The 14,630-nt window shown below is 54.6% G+C and overlaps 1 protein-coding gene and 1 pseudogene across 2 annotated transcripts; one reads left to right on the top strand and one right to left on the bottom strand.

Moving 5' to 3' along the window:
• The first annotated feature begins 720 nt into the window (after positions 1-720).
• APLP1 (amyloid beta precursor like protein 1) lies at positions 721-10,820 on the top strand. 2 transcript variants are annotated; one of them, XM_056136475.1, is made up of 16 exons: positions 721-984; positions 1,935-2,078; positions 3,490-3,622; positions 3,764-3,876; positions 4,100-4,233; positions 4,346-4,536; positions 5,178-5,308; positions 5,496-5,570; positions 6,397-6,555; positions 6,642-6,770; positions 7,829-7,928; positions 8,925-9,032; positions 9,445-9,515; positions 9,738-9,800; positions 9,938-10,081; positions 10,350-10,820. In XM_056136475.1, exons 1-16 carry the CDS (start codon positions 838-840, stop codon positions 10,446-10,448), a joined length of 1,941 nt encoding a protein of 646 aa, XP_055992450.1. In that variant the 5' UTR covers positions 721-837; the 3' UTR covers positions 10,449-10,820. The 2 variants fall into 2 exon arrangements, with proteins under 2 accessions (XP_055992450.1, XP_055992451.1); XM_056136476.1 differs by lacking the exon at positions 9,738-9,800.
• Positions 8,571-8,678, bottom strand: LOC130044558 (uncharacterized; annotated as a pseudogene).
• Positions 10,821-14,630: the final 3,810 nt, after the last annotated feature.

Raw genomic sequence — 14,630 nt, 5'->3', positions numbered from 1 at the left:
TAACCAACTGCTCCATTTTTTGTGTAGGGGGAGACAATGCTCAAGGGGTTACTCCTGACCCTGCTTTGATGGTTGGGGAACTGGATGGGATGCTGGAGATCATTGAACTTAGGTCAGCCACCTGCAAGGCAAATGCCCTACCCGCTATACTATCACTTCAGCCCCATCAACTGCTCCTTCTTAAAAAAGAACCTGGGAGAGATCAGATCCGTGGATCCTTGAGATCAGGATTAAAGTCAAATGCCTGGGTCCGGGGCACTTAGGGAGAAAGAGCTTGGAGCTTAGTATTCAGCTTTTCACTCCAGATCTGCTGGGGAAGGGCACTGGTGGGGGAAAAGAGAGAGAAGAGAGAGGAATGATCTCAGAGAGAAGACAGAGAGAGAGAGAGAGAGAGAGAGAGAGAGAGAGAGAGAGAGAGAGAGAGAGAGAGAGAGAATGTCCAAAAACCGGTATTGCTGGAAAAAGAGGAAACTGATTTGTAGTTGTCTGGGTCCGAGCAAAAAGCTGGTGGTGCCGAGGGACCCGAGGGAGGACTCAGAACGCCCCAGACCCCAGAGCAGGAGCTTGCGTGGACTGGACAACTGGAGCCTCGAGGGGGCGAGCGTGGCGCAGGCTCCCCCCGGGGTGCCCGAGCTGCTCGGGTCTGCGCAGAGCTGCCAACGCTATTGTCCGGGCGAGGAAGGCGGAGCCGGCGCGGGGCGGGGCCGGCGGCGCCGGCGCAGCCCGGGGGCGGCGGCGGTAGGCGGCGGCGGCGGCGGCGGCGGTGGTGCTGGGAGCTCCTGTCACCGCCGGGGCCGGGCGGGAGCGCAGGGGACGTGAGAGCGCGAGGGTCGGGACATGGGGCCCGCCAGCCCCGCCGCCCGCGGTCCGGGCGGCCGCCGGGGCCCGCCGCCGCTGCCGCTGTTGCTGCCACTATTGCTGCTGCTGCTGCGCGCGCAGCTCGCCGTCGGGAGCCCGGCCGGTGGGAGCCCCGGCGCGGCCGAGGTGAGGCCCGGCCCGGTCCTTGGGGGGGTGGGGGAAGGGGCGCGACCGGGCCTATGGACCCAGCGCGGACCTGTCCAGAGCAGAAAGCGCCGTCTTTGCAGCCAGATGGCCGGTCCCCAGGCGCCCCGAAACGCAGTAGGCATCGATGAACCCAGGAGTTCAGGCCCCAGCTCCCCCATCATCTGTCATCCCCACCCCCTCCTGCGCCTACCTTAGATAGGCACGGGCTCTTCAAGGGCCTCAGATGCCAGGAGTGCGCCCCCGTCCCCGCCCCAGATCCTCTCAACATGGGTGACTCAGCCCCAGCCCCTGACCACCTGAACAGAGGACCCACCGGACGATGCAGCAAGGCACCTAGATTCAAGAATCCAACCCCCCCCCCCCCCGCCCGCCCCCGCATCCTTCTGAGGTCCCTGCAGCTTCGCAGGACGCTGAAATCCAGGCCTTCGGCCACCCTCCCACCCTTGCCCCGGCCCAAGGTGTAGCTGTTCATCCCTGGAGGACTCGGTGCTCAGGCTGGAGGGGCCCTCAAACCAGGCCTGGCCGCCTTTGCACCCGGGAATGGGAGCCTGAGCTAGGGATGGAGGAAAGAGGGGCCCGGACACCAGGGGTTCTACCCGCCTCCCCCGCGATTCCAATTTAACCCCTTGGCGCTCCGGCGCGGCTGCGCCCCGGTGGGGGCGGAGCCTGTCTCCGCGGCAACAAGGCCGCGAGAATCCCGAGGGACCCGGGTCGCTATAGCAACGGGGGAGCTAGGACGCTCCCGCCCGGTGGGAGCTGTTTCCCGGGGAACCGTACCACCGCAGAGGCGAGTGGGTGCTCGGGGCTTGGGGGCGGGGGGCTGATACCGGGATTCTGAGCTCCCTGAATCCTAGGGAGTAAAGAAGCGGGAAATCCTCCAGCCAGTGTGCCCCGGGGCCTTCCCTCATCCCCTGGACCTTCACCTGCAGGCTCCAGGTTCGGCTCAGGTGGCTGGAATGTGTGGACATCTGACCCTTCACCGGGACCTGCGAACCGGCCGCTGGGAGCCTGACCCGCAGCTCTCACGGGGCTGTCTCCACGACCCGCAGCGCGTGCTGGAGTACTGCAGACAGGTGGGCGGGCCCTTGGAAAACTGGGTTCAGGATGGGCCCGGAAAGATACTGAAAATGTAACAGGCGCTGCCCAGAGGGCTGGAGAGATATTGCAGCCCGTAGAGTACTTTCCTTGCACGGGCCGACCAGGGTTCGATCCTCGGCATCCCATATGATCCCGTCCCCTGAGCACCACGGGAGTAATTCCCCTAGTGCAGAGTCAGGAGTAAGCCCTGAGCATCACCAGGTGTGTGCCCCCCTCCGCCCATCAAAAAAAAAAAAAAAAAGGAAGCATGACCCAGGGACCGTGCTAGAAACAGGAGGACTCTACAAGGCAGGAGAGAAAATGGGGTGCAGCTAACAAGGAGGTGCAGTTAGGAGAGAGCAGAGAAACTAGGGTGGGATGGGGGAGAATCAACTGCACAAAGACCAGCTAAAGAAAGTGCCCAGTGAAGAGTTTAGCTGTTAGTGTCACAGGTTCAGGAGTTGGACTGTGGTTGGGCATGGCCAAAGGAGAGCTGGGGCACAGGTAGGAATGCCTTTGCTCTGCTGGCCAGAGAAACGGGGAGCTCAGGGAGAGGGTGTGAGACTGGACATGGGGCTAGGAAAAGGCAGAGCTACTCTGAAAGCCAAACAGTTACTGCAAGGTCAGATTGAGCAGAGACTCAGAAGGCATTTGAGTAGGGTGATCAGAAGAGATTAGATGGATTGTGCCTGTGAGATTAGAGGAATTTGGGACAAGACACCTATTGGGACATTCATAGAATAATTGCACTCATTGTGGGATGTAAAAATTGAGATTATTACCCAAGGACAGTAGAAACAAGGGCCAGGAAGACTGGCCCATGACGGTTGGAGGCTTCCCACAAGTGGTGGTGAGCAGGAGGTTGGGGGAGAGAGCAATTAGGATAGAGAAGGGAGCACTATGACAGTGAATGGAAGGCAGAAAGGAAACTGGGATCACTGGTGGTGGGAAATAGACTCTGGTGAAGGGACAGGTGTTGGAACATTGTATGACTGAAACCCAACTTTGTAACTGTATCTCAAGATGATTCAATTAAAAAAAAAGAGAGACATGGCTGGAGTGATAACACAGCAGGTAGGGCATATGCCTTGCACGCGGCAGACCCGTGTTCGATTCCCAGCATCCCATATCGCCCCTCGAGCACCACCAGGAATAATTCCTGAGTGCAGAACCAAGAGTAACCTCTGTGCATCGCCGGGTGTGACCCAAAAGCAAAAAAGAAAAAAAGACGACCTACTGGCAAAGGGGCGTGGCCTAAAGATGGCTAGTCTTATGGGGGAGGAGGTGCAGAGCCTTGGAGACTAGGTCCTCAGGCACACTAGAGGCTTGGAAAGGGACCTGACCCGTGGAGAAATGTAGGTGGCACTGATGGGACAGAAGATTGATAACCCTTACCCTGTGCCCTAGATGTACCCGGAGCTGCAGGTGGCCCGTGTGGAACAGGCGACTCAAGCCATCTCTATGGAACAGTGGTGTGGGGATGCACAGGGTGGCCATTGTGCCCATCACCACCACCAGGTTGTGACTTTCCGCTGCCTACGTGAGTCCCAGGCTTGGGAAGGGGCAGGGTGGTCTCCAAAGGGCGAGGTTCTCAGTGTCCACGTCTGGCCAGCATCAGAACACTTGTTGCTTGGGTACGGAGTAAGGCTGCGTTTTCATGCTGGTGTCCCCCATTCCGCAGCGGGTGAGTTCGTGAGTGAAGCCCTACTGGTTCCCGAAGGCTGCCGCTTCCTGTACCAGGAGCGCATGGACCAGTGCGAGAGTTCGGCCAAGAGGCACCAGGAGGCACAGGAGGTCAGGCCTGGGAGCCCACTTCCCTGTCCCCAGAACTGAGGACATGAGCCCCCAACACCCTTCTCACTCCTGAACTCATGAGTCAGGACCCTCTGGTTCCTCTCGCTCCTGGGAGAGGAGCAAGTCTCCAGGCTGGAAGCCCCGCAGCCCCCAGGCCCCTGGTGTCTGTCTCCCCCCATCCTCTCCAGCCACAGTCCCGGTCCCTGAGCCCTTCCTCCCGCAGGCCTGCAGCTCCCAGGGCCTCATCCTGCATGGCTCGGGCATGCTTCTGCCCTGTGGCACGGATCGCTTCCGCGGCGTGGAGTACGTGTGCTGCCCGCCTCCAGTGACCTCTGATCCATCTGGGGCGGCAGTTGGGTAAGTGGAAGCGAAACCCTCTCTACCTGTCCTGTTGCTTCGGAGGCAGGAGGTGGAAGTTGAGGGTGTGGGGCCTTGGCTTCTTATTCCCTCCTGCCTTCTGCTCCTTCAGGGACCCTTCAACTCGCTCCTGGCCCCCCGGGGGTAAAGTAGAGGGGGGTCAGGAGGAGGGAGAGGAGGAATCCTTCCTACAGCCAGTGGATGACTATTTTGTGGAGCCCCCTGAGGCTGAAGAGGAAGAGGAGGGGGAAAGGGTCTCCCCCACGAGCTCCAGTTCCCACACACCTGCAGAGGTTAACAAAGGTAAGGATGTCTCTGAACCCCAAGCCCCAGGGACCCTGGAGAGAACTTCCTGTCCAAGGGGCCTCTGTGGTAAGGATCTATCGGAGAGAGGCAGAATGGGGGGATGGAAAGGAGGACTGTCACCCTAGATGAAATCAAAATGGGAGGGTTGGCCTGTGATGAATACAAAGCGTGAAGGTGGTTTGGGACTATCTGGAAGTGGAAGGGACATTTGGTAGGTCCTAAGGATTGTTTGGGGGAAGCTTAGAGGAAAGTGTTATGGATTTCTGAACTCTGAAAAAACAGGCCTCCTCTGGAACTACATCTCCCATAATGCCAAGCAGCAGCTCTCATGAAAGGGGCTACAAGACCGCCTCCAATGTGCCTTAGGAGACACAGATCTTTAACCTGTGTCTAGAGGGATAGTACAGAGCTTAAAGTGCTTGCCTTGTGCATGGCTAACTCATATGTTGCTAACCTTGATCCGGCACCAAATATGGTCCCTGAGCACAAAGCCAGGAGTGATCCCTGAGCACAGAGCAAGTAGTAGGCTCTGATCATTGCCTTGTGTGCTCCCCACCCCCCGCGAAACAAACAAAAAAAGTGAAAAAGTGAGTACTGGAGATGGCTTCTGGCTAATCTTCTGATTTCTGGCCTCTCAGTGACTCCTACCCCAAGGCCCACAGATGGAGTGGACGTATACTTCGGCATGCCTGGGGAAATCAGTGAGCATGAAGGGTTCCTTCGGGCCAAGATGGATCTGGAGGAGCGTCGAATGCGCCAGATTAATGAGGTGATGATACCCGAGGCCCTAGGATTCCCCTTAACACTGAACCCCCCCTAAATACCAGAAACGCCTCAAGGACTCATCAAGTCAACCACTTCCAAAGCCTCCCTAAGCTCCCTTCAACTCCCAGGCCTGAGATTTTGGAGGGGCACTGTGGACAGACTCTAGGATCCTAATGTCTCCCTGCCCCCAGGTAATGCGTGAATGGGCTATGGCGGACAACCAGTCTAAGAACCTGCCTAAAGCCGACAGACAGGCCCTGAACGAGGTAGGACAAGCTCCTGCAGGTGCTTTCTGGTGGGGAGGGGGCGTTCAGTAGAAGGGGCACCCCCAGTCCCAGCCTGCCTCACACCTTCCTGCTTCCTAGAACTCTCCTAGCCCCACCCCTGCTTTGCCTCCACCCTGCTTGGTGCCCGCTTATATAGGCACCTATAATAGCCCTCCTAGAATACTGTCCTTCTTGCATGGGTCCCATTTTGCTGTCTTAATTTGATCCTGAGCGCTGAGGGCTGGTTCTGTGGCTCTCTCCCAAGCTGCCCCCCCTGCAGTTAGAGGCCTTTCCACCTCTCTTTAATCCCAGGTCCCACCGTCTGACTTGGCCCTGATCCTCTAACCTTACTTTTACTCAATCCCTCCTTGGTAGGCCTCTGGAATTCTCATCCCACCTCTCAAACTCACCTTGGTGCAGCCCTACCCCATGTAGGTCCTCAGGTTAGCCCCAGTCCCCAACTCTTTCTCCCACCCCTGGTCTCACTTCAGCAGGCTCTGCCTTCTAGTGCCCCTGCCTGGCTTAAGCCCTACCTAACCCGTAGTACTTGGTCCCTTTCACCTTAATGCAGGCTAGTTCTCCTCCTAGATTGGTCCACCCAGTCCAGTCTGCGCTCTGATTGGTTCCCAGTAGGCCTTGTCCAACCACCATGCTGGCTGGCCCTGTAGCCCCACCCCTTCTGGTTGATCCCACCCAGACCCACTCCCTTTGCCCCCTGCCTCTTTGGATACCCCAACCCCACCCAGGTTCACCCCTCCCGACCCCCCCCCCCCCTTGCCCAGTCTTCACCCTTCCCACCTCTGTCCCTGCCGTCTCCTCTCGCCAGCACTTCCAGTCCATTCTGCAGACGCTGGAGGAGCAGGTGTCCAGTGAGCGACAGCGCCTCGTGGAGACTCACGCCTCGCGAGTCATTGCACTCATCAACGACCAGCGCCGCGCTGCCTTGGAAAGCTTCCTGGCAGCTCTGCAGGGGGACCCACCTCAGGTGTGGGGGCCGAGGGGGCCTCACAGGGCAAAGGGCAGAGGGCTGAGGGTGGGGCCAGGCCTGAGCAGCCTTTGTTCTGTCCACAGGCGGAGCGGGTCCTGCTGGCCCTGCGGCGCTACCTGCGCGTGGAGCAGAAGGAGCAGCGCCACACGCTGCGCCACTACCAGCACGTGGCTGCCGTGGATCCCGAGAAGGCCCAGCAGATGCGCTTCCAGGTGTCTGGCTTCTCCCAGCTCCCAGGGCCCTGCCGTCCCTCACACACTCCTTTTGTCCACTACACCTCCTCCTAGTTCCTGAAGTCCCTTTCTTTCTGTACCTCAGGATTCTCTCCAGTCCCCCCCATTCTTTCCTACCTCCTAAGCCAGAAACACTGTCTGCCTCCGCTCACCTGTCCCCTCACACACACACTGCGTCTTTGGTCATCCTCTGCCTGGCCCTTGTATGCCTAGGTTCTTTCCCAGAATCCCCTGTGTCTTGAATCCTGTTCCTGGCGTTTAACTCTTCTTTCTTCTTATTTTCCCTGGACATCCCCCCCAATGTGCACCCCCCCACACACACCTGCACCCTGCCCCTTCTATGCCCTTAGATTCTAACTACTTTTTGTCCTTAAATATTACATTTCATGTTCTGAACTCCAAGTCTTGTCTTGCCCTTGAACCACATCTTTATTTTTGGGGGAGGGGGACGCACAGCCAGTGATGCTCAGGGGTTACTCTTAGTTCTGTACTCAGAAAGTACTCCTGGAAGTGCTTGGGGATGTTAGAGATAGAACCCAGGTCAGCCTCATGAACCAGAAGCGAGAACCTCAGAACCCAGAGCCCTCATGGGTCCTATCATGTCCTGAGCAGGCAAGCACCCTGCCATATCGTTTCTGCAGGGCCTTCCAATCCGACCTCCTTCTCTGAACCCCCCTCAAACCTTGCTTTACTTTCCCCAGACCCTACTGCCTGCTCCCTTCTACTTCTGCCTGGTCTGCTGGATTCACCCTGCCTCCATCCCCCACTTTTTCAGCACCTACTCCCTTTCCTTTTACCTTCCTTCCTCCCCCTCTTACTTCTTGCCTTCTTACATCTTTTTCCCTTTCCTCTTTTCTCTGCTACTTCACCACTTTCCTTCCTCCTATGGCCCAATTCCTCACCCTTGCACTCTACTTCCTGAATATGATCTGTGCTACTTTTCCTTGGATCCTGTTGAGCTTTGGGCTGCCTCAGTTTCCCCATCTCTAGCTACACTGACCAGTTCCTGCTTCATATGCTTCATATGTACCTTTCAGGTACAGACTCACCTGCGAATAATCGAGGAAAGGATGAATCAGAGCCTGGGGCTCCTTGACCAGAACCCTCATCTGGCTCAAGAACTGCGACCCCAGATCCGTGAGTACCTGTGACCACTGAATCCTGTCCCGGCTCTGACCCCCAACCTTTGACTCCCCTTTTCATTTCACTCAGATATTCCTGTGTAACTCCACAGCTCAGTGTCTTAATTTGATCACTTTCTTTGGGGCGGGGGGGCAGTTAGGCCCAGTGGTATGTGGGCACACTCCTGGTTCTGTGCTCAGAAATCACTCCTGGTGGGGCTCAGGTGATACTCTGAGGTACTGAGGATTGAACCTGGGTTGATTGCATGCACAGCAATTCCCCTTCCCCCTGTACTTTCCTTCCAGTCCTGCTCACTTCCGTGCCTCATCATTTTATCGTCTGGTCTGGAAGAATCTAGATGAATTCTTGTGTTAGTCTGTGTTTCTGGGTGCTGCTTCTATTGGTCTTGCCAATAGTCACATGTACCTACAGTGGCTGCAGCTGAGACTCTGACCTGGCAGGAGTCTCTCCCTTCCAGGGAGGCTCCAGGCCACACACATCTGGGAGCCTGTGCATATCCACGCTGTCTCTGGTGGGGCTTCTTACATGGCCACAGTATGAAAGTAGAAGCTTCTGGGCCTTGTTCCACCCGAGGCCCACAGTGTATGGAAAACCAAATGCACGAAAGGGAAGTGATCGAGAAATTGTGCTTTTTTTTTTTATCAGTACCATTTCTAAGACCAGACCTAGGTGGGTAAAGAACTAGGTCTGGGGACACACGTACAGTCCTAGAATAATGAATGTTTTGTGATAGAGAAATTGTAACTTACGGCAGGCCCCAGGCCTGTGGGGCAACCTCCTTCCTCCTCTCTCCCAGGAGGCCATTCTCTTGAAACTCTCACCTGTCCTCCCTGCCAGCGGTGCCTCCTGCAGCCCCTCACTCCCCAACACGACATCACACTTTTGGCTGTCCCCACCCACCTTCCTGTTAGGGTGCCACCCAGTCGGCCATTTGTGTTTTGTGGAGTCTGTGTGTCCATAACCTCGATTCCCTGTGCCCATTTCCCTCAGAAGAGCTGCTCCGCTCTGAGCACCTGGGCCCCAGTGACTTGGAAGCACCTGGCCCAGGGGGCAGCAGTGAGGACAAGGGTGGGCCACAGCCTGTGGAGCCCAAGGACGGTGAGTGACCCTAAGTCTGTCGACCTCAGACATCAGGGGAGAAAGGCCCCAACTCCACTTGTAATCCTTCAAACTTTGGGGGCGCCTTAGCCAGCAGAGTGAGGGGGGGAGGCTGAAACGGAATGAAGGGGAGGGAGGCCTCGGTCACACCCTGGTCCTTCTCCCTCGGCCCCTTTCTTCCACGCCCTCCTTTCTCCATTGCCCCACTGACCTCACCAGCAGAGTCCCCTGTGGCCCTTCTGAAAGGTGAGTCTCACAGAGCAGGCCCCAGCCACGCACCCCCAGGACCCATGCACTGGGTACGCCAAACTCGTGGGATGGAGTCTGGTGCCCCTGTGAACGCCCTCCTCTGGTGGGAGGTTGCACCAGTCTAGACTTTGAGGAATGAGATGGGACTTGGGGGGCGGGGCAGGGTCCACGGAACAAGATGCTGCCTCCCCCGAGAAAGAGAAGCTGTCCCCGCTGGAGCAGTACGAGCGAAAGGTGAGCCCCTCGGAGTTGTGGGTGACTCGGGGAGACGGGAGGGGGCGGGATGGCCGTGTATGCGGAGGACAGGGCTGGGGCCTGGATTTCCTGGTGTGAGGGGTGGGGGGGGACAGAGTGCACGAACTTCTTCAGTCCCTCAGGAAGGAAGGTGCTGGGCCCCAGGGGAAGGGGAGGCTGGGGCCCAGACCGTTGGGTCCCTGACACCTCCTGCTTCCCCAGGTGAATGTGTCTGTTCCAAGGGGTTTTCCTTTCCACTCATCGGAGATTCAGAGAGATGAGCTGGTAAGAGGAGAAGCGTTCTGGGTCCCTAGGGGGAGAGGTCAGAGGTCAGCGGCTAGGTTGTAACTCACAAAGCCACTTCAGGCCCCGGTGGGCTCCAACCACAAAATGACCCCTTGTCCCCTGTGGTCTCCCTGCAGGCACCAGCGGGGACAGGAGTGTCCCGAGAGGCCGTGTCGGGGCTGCTGATCATGGGCGCGGGCGGGGGCTCCTTGATTGTCCTCTCCCTGCTGCTCTTGCGGAGGAAGAAGCCCTATGGGACCATCAGCCACGGGGTGGTGGAGGTGAGTGGCGCCAAAACCTTGGTGTGGAGCATGGGCTGGAGCAATAGTACAGCAGGTAGGGCATTTGCCTTGCACACAGCCGACCCGGGTTTGATCCCCGGCATCCCATATGGTCCCTCAAGCACTGCCAGGAGTAATTCCTGAGTGTAGAGCTAGGAGTAACCCCTGGGACACCCAAAAAGAAAAAAAAAAACCTTTGTGCTCTGGAAGTGAGGTGCGGAGAGGCTGCTCACCAAGGTGCTCCCAGCTCACCCTGTCCCCGTCACAGGTGGATCCCATGCTCACCCTGGAGGAACAGCAGCTCCGGGAACTGCAGCGTCACGGCTATGAGAACCCCACATACCGCTTCCTGGAGGAACGACCCTGAGCCTCCACCGCCCCCGCCCAGATCCCTTGCACTGAGCCCAGACCTTCTCTCTTCCTGGAATCCCAGAACCCCAGTTCCTAACGGGGGGCCGGGGAAGGGGACTCCAAAACGTTTCATTTCACACCCTTTGTGAAGGGGCTGAAAACTCTGATTTCCCCCTTCCCACTTCCAAATGTCATCCCTAAAAGAATCTCCAGGTACTCCCAGCTGCCTCCCCGCTTGGACCTTCTCCTGTCTTTAATTTATTTTGTAAATTAATTTATTGTTCTTCAAGGTGATCGCCAGCTGGGTCCCAGTGTCTGTTGTTCCCTGGAACTCACTCTCCCACCTGTCCCCCACTAACATCCCAATAAAGTCTTTTTTCCCACCGGGGCCAGCCTGTGTCTCTGTGGTTGGGAAGCGGCAGCGGTGCCCAGCTGATCTCCCCCCTACCCAAGGCCTCCCCTCCCGCTGCCTGAGGGATCTTCTGCCTGGGCGGGGCCTGAGGGAACAGCTGAGCTTGGCTCAGCAGGCTTGGAGCTTTCCGTGGTGCTGAACGGTCCGCAGCGCCCAGCGAGTCTGGGACTCCTAAAGCATTCCTTCCATCCCCCAGTCTTCAGCCTGTTTTGAGGAGGTGACAGTTATCCCCCTGGCATCCAGGTTGCAAACACTAGGATTTATTCCTCCCTGCTGTGGGACGTTATTTGTTGCTGCCTGTGGGTTGTGGCTCGTCCTTCAAGCACGGGTTCTCCCTTGAAAACGCATCCCACTTGCTCGACTTTCTTTGCTCGCTTATTTCCATTCTGGAGAAGCCTGTTCTTTCTCCAATGCATGCTTCTTCCTTTCTCTTCCCTCACATCTTTCTAAAAGTTTCACCCACCTTGCTTCGAGGAGGAGGAGGAGGAGCAGGAGGAAGAGGAGAAGATAAAGGCACATGTGTTGTATCATTCACTCATCTTGTGCCAGTCACCAGAGAGCTTTACATGATGGGATAATCAATCATAGTGCCATGAAGTAGGTAGTATGACTATCCTCATCAATGGATTAGGAAATGGGGTTAAGGGGCTGGAGTGATAATGAGGTGGGGAAAGTGCCTACCTCACATGCAGCTGATGCGGGTTCAATCCCCAGCACCACATATGGTCCCCTGAGCCCAGCCAGGAGTAATCCCCTAGTGCACTTCTAGGAGTTACCCAGACACAGAGCCAGGCATAAGCCCTGAGCATCACTGGGTATAGCCTAAAAACAAAACAAAACCCAAAAATGGGGTTGAGAAGTTGCATGATGGGGCTAGGGAGGTAATACAGCAGGGTAAAGTATTTATCTTGAATGCAGCCAACCAAGAGTTCAATCCCTGGCATAATCTACTGTTCCTGAGATCTGTCAGGACTGACCCTAAGCACAGAGCCAGAATGCTGAGAACCAAGTGTGTACATCCCCCACAAACCAGTGAAATTGTATCAGGTGTCCCAAGTAACCATATAGGAAGGGCTGAAGCTAGAAATTCACTGCAGACAACCTGGCCATCTTCTCACCTACTCTAATATGCTCACTGTCAAATTCCAAGTAGTGTGGATTAGACCCAGGAGATGAGTTAACTCAAGTGGCAGAACACATGCCTAGCAGACTCTGCTTGATCCTTATCACTGCATCCCTTATCCCAGCACAAGAATGTAGCCTGTTGGCTCCCCAGCATCACCAGGTGACTCCAGGCACCACCAAAGCATCACTGGGAGTGGCCCTGAACCACCCAAGCATTGCTGGTAGTGACTGTTATATATATTTTTAAATCCAGGGGGCTACACAATGTGCCTCCAGGTGCCATCTTAGGGCACCAACAACCCTAGTCAGGAGACACAGCAATGAATACCAGTAGACACCACAGAGCCTCTCCAGGCCCCATACTGAGCCAATTTTGCCAGGGCACCCCAGATGGAGCGGGTGCAGTTGCCCTGCCTACTCCAGATGGAATCCCGGCAACCAAGAGCTTCCATAAGCAAGGCCCAGGTAGCATGTTCCAGGATTAAATCTCCATGCTGTATCGTGGCAGAGGCGCCAGACTGTCCCTCCCCGGCTCCCTGCCCCACTCATTGGCCTGACTGTCACCCCCGTAATGTGCCTCCAGGCACCATCTTAGCACACAAACAGCCCTAGTCCAGAGATAACCAATTGAATCCCAAGATGGATTAGTGCCCTACAGAAAAGTCTCTGGAACCCAACCATGTACAATCTAGGATTCCAGAAGTGCATGGCTGTGGCACCCAAGACATTCAAAATGAGCAATGGACAATAAATAATCTAGCATCTGCCCCTGGTAGGCAGGCTTGGATGGTGGTGGGAAAATTCGAGCAAAACAGAATGCCCAAAAGTAGAGAGAGAGAGTATTGAGAAAATTGTCTGCCATGGAGGCAGAGTGAGGACTGGGACGGTGGGGGGTATACTTGGAACACTGGTGGTGGAAAGTGTGCACTGGTAGAGGGATGGGTGTTTAATCATTGTACGACTGAAACTCGAATATGAAAGCTTTGAAACTGTATCTCACAATGATTCAGTTAAAAAAACGTAATGTGGAGTTTATACCCAATTCAATCAGCTTAATCAATGACTGAATAAAAAGCAGTACTCCTACATTAAAAAAAAAGCCAGGGACTAGAGAAATAATGTAGGGGTTAAGATGCTTGCTTTGCAGGGGCTGAACTTGGTTCTATTCCTGAGCCTGCACAGGATCCCCTGAGTATCACCAGGAGTGGGCCCTGAGCACAGAGCCAGGAGTAAACCCTGAGCATTATCTAGTGTGGCCCTAACACACACACACACACACGCACACACACACACACACACACACACACACTGAAAATGATCCCACTCACCTCTAAAGTATTGCAGATTTGCATTTCTACAACTTCCCAGCAGACGGCAGTAATATGCCACAGTCAAATGTCAGTATACCCGTTTTCTGACAGATGGCTGAGGAAGCAGTGATTGCTAATTCACTCAAAGAACCAATGAGCTCTGTTGGCTATTTATAACATATACATATGTAAATATAGGTCATACGTATTAAATATAGACCTAGTAGCTACTAGGAGAAAAATGTTTGTGTGATGCTAACTGAATACAATGCCACTTCCCCAGAGAACTCAGTTTGCAAATTTCCTGTCACTTATGATAAGATTTTTAGTTGTACTCAGCTGACCCTGGTAGAAATCTACAGACTGGGAAAAAGCTTTTTGTAGTTTTCTTGTTTGTTTCTAGTTTTGGGGTCACACCAGGCAAAGCTCATGGGTTACTCCTGGCTCTGCACTCAGGAATTACTTCATTCAGTGTTTAGAGGACCACATAGGATGCTGAGGATTGAACCCAGGTTGGGCACTTGCAAGGCAAGTTCCTTACCCGCTGTACTATCTCTCCAGCCCCTGGTTTTTCTTTCTTTTTTTAAACAAAGAATAATCAACAGGCTAAGAGTAGAATAGGAGATGAAGGGTCATTTTGCTCAATATGTTCAGTGAGTAATTCCTTAATAATGTTTATATTTTAGTGGCAATAGAGTACTTCATCTTAAAGGTTACTTTTTAAATTCCAGCAAGAAAAATAACTCTACTATTGCTCATTTGATAGTCTTGTGCCTCAAAGCCATCCTTTCTTTTCCATGGAAAACCATTCATTCAGGTCAGGAGACAGTACAGTGGGTGCCCAAGTTCAATCCCTGGCACTGGAGGGTCCACGTAACACATCCTGGGGCCCCTGCATGAACCACTTGGCAGAGTTGGTCAAATATAACTTGGAGCCCCCACTATTTCTAGAGACATTTTATTTTCTTTTTGGGTCACACCCAGTAATGCTCAGGGCTTACCCCTGGCTCTGCTCTCATAAATTACTCCTGGTGTTGCTTGGGGGACCATATGGGATGCTGGGATTGAAACTGGTCAGCCATGTGCAAGGCAAATGCCCTGCCTGCTTCGGCCCTCTAGCGACATTTTTACATGTTAGTGTTGTGTGTTTGTTAGTATTGTGTGACTATATGTCTAGATATACATACCTCTTTACTGGCAGAGTCTAAGATGCTAAGATATTGTGGATGATAAGAAATACCCTATTTTCGGTAGTACCACAAAGAAAAATATGCAGAAATTAAACAGTGCCAAACAATGAATTGTAAAATGAATTTTAAATACATTTAGAATGATTAAAATACAAGCTGTT

This window comes from Sorex fumeus, unplaced genomic scaffold, assembly GCF_029834395.1.
Source record: "Sorex fumeus unplaced genomic scaffold, SorFum_2.1 ptg000122l, whole genome shotgun sequence".
NCBI classification, from domain to species: domain Eukaryota; kingdom Metazoa; phylum Chordata; class Mammalia; order Eulipotyphla; family Soricidae; genus Sorex; species Sorex fumeus.
Note: the sequence above shows the minus strand (reverse complement) of the source record. Positions and strands in the feature narration are given on the sequence as shown.

What these genes read in the sequence shown, in the direction of transcription:
- APLP1 (XM_056136475.1), top strand. Translation starts at nt 838, where the DNA reads ATGGGGCCCGCCAGCCCCGCCGCCCGCGGTCCGGGCGGCCGCCGGGGC. An exon ending in CCATCTGGGGCGGCAGTTGG is followed by an intron (nt 4,234 to 4,345) that starts GTAAGTGGAAGC and finishes CTGCTCCTTCAG; the next exon opens with GGACCCTTCAACTCGCTCCT. An exon ending in ACCTGCAGAGGTTAACAAAG is followed by an intron (nt 4,537 to 5,177) that starts GTAAGGATGTCT and finishes CTGGCCTCTCAG; the next exon opens with TGACTCCTACCCCAAGGCCC.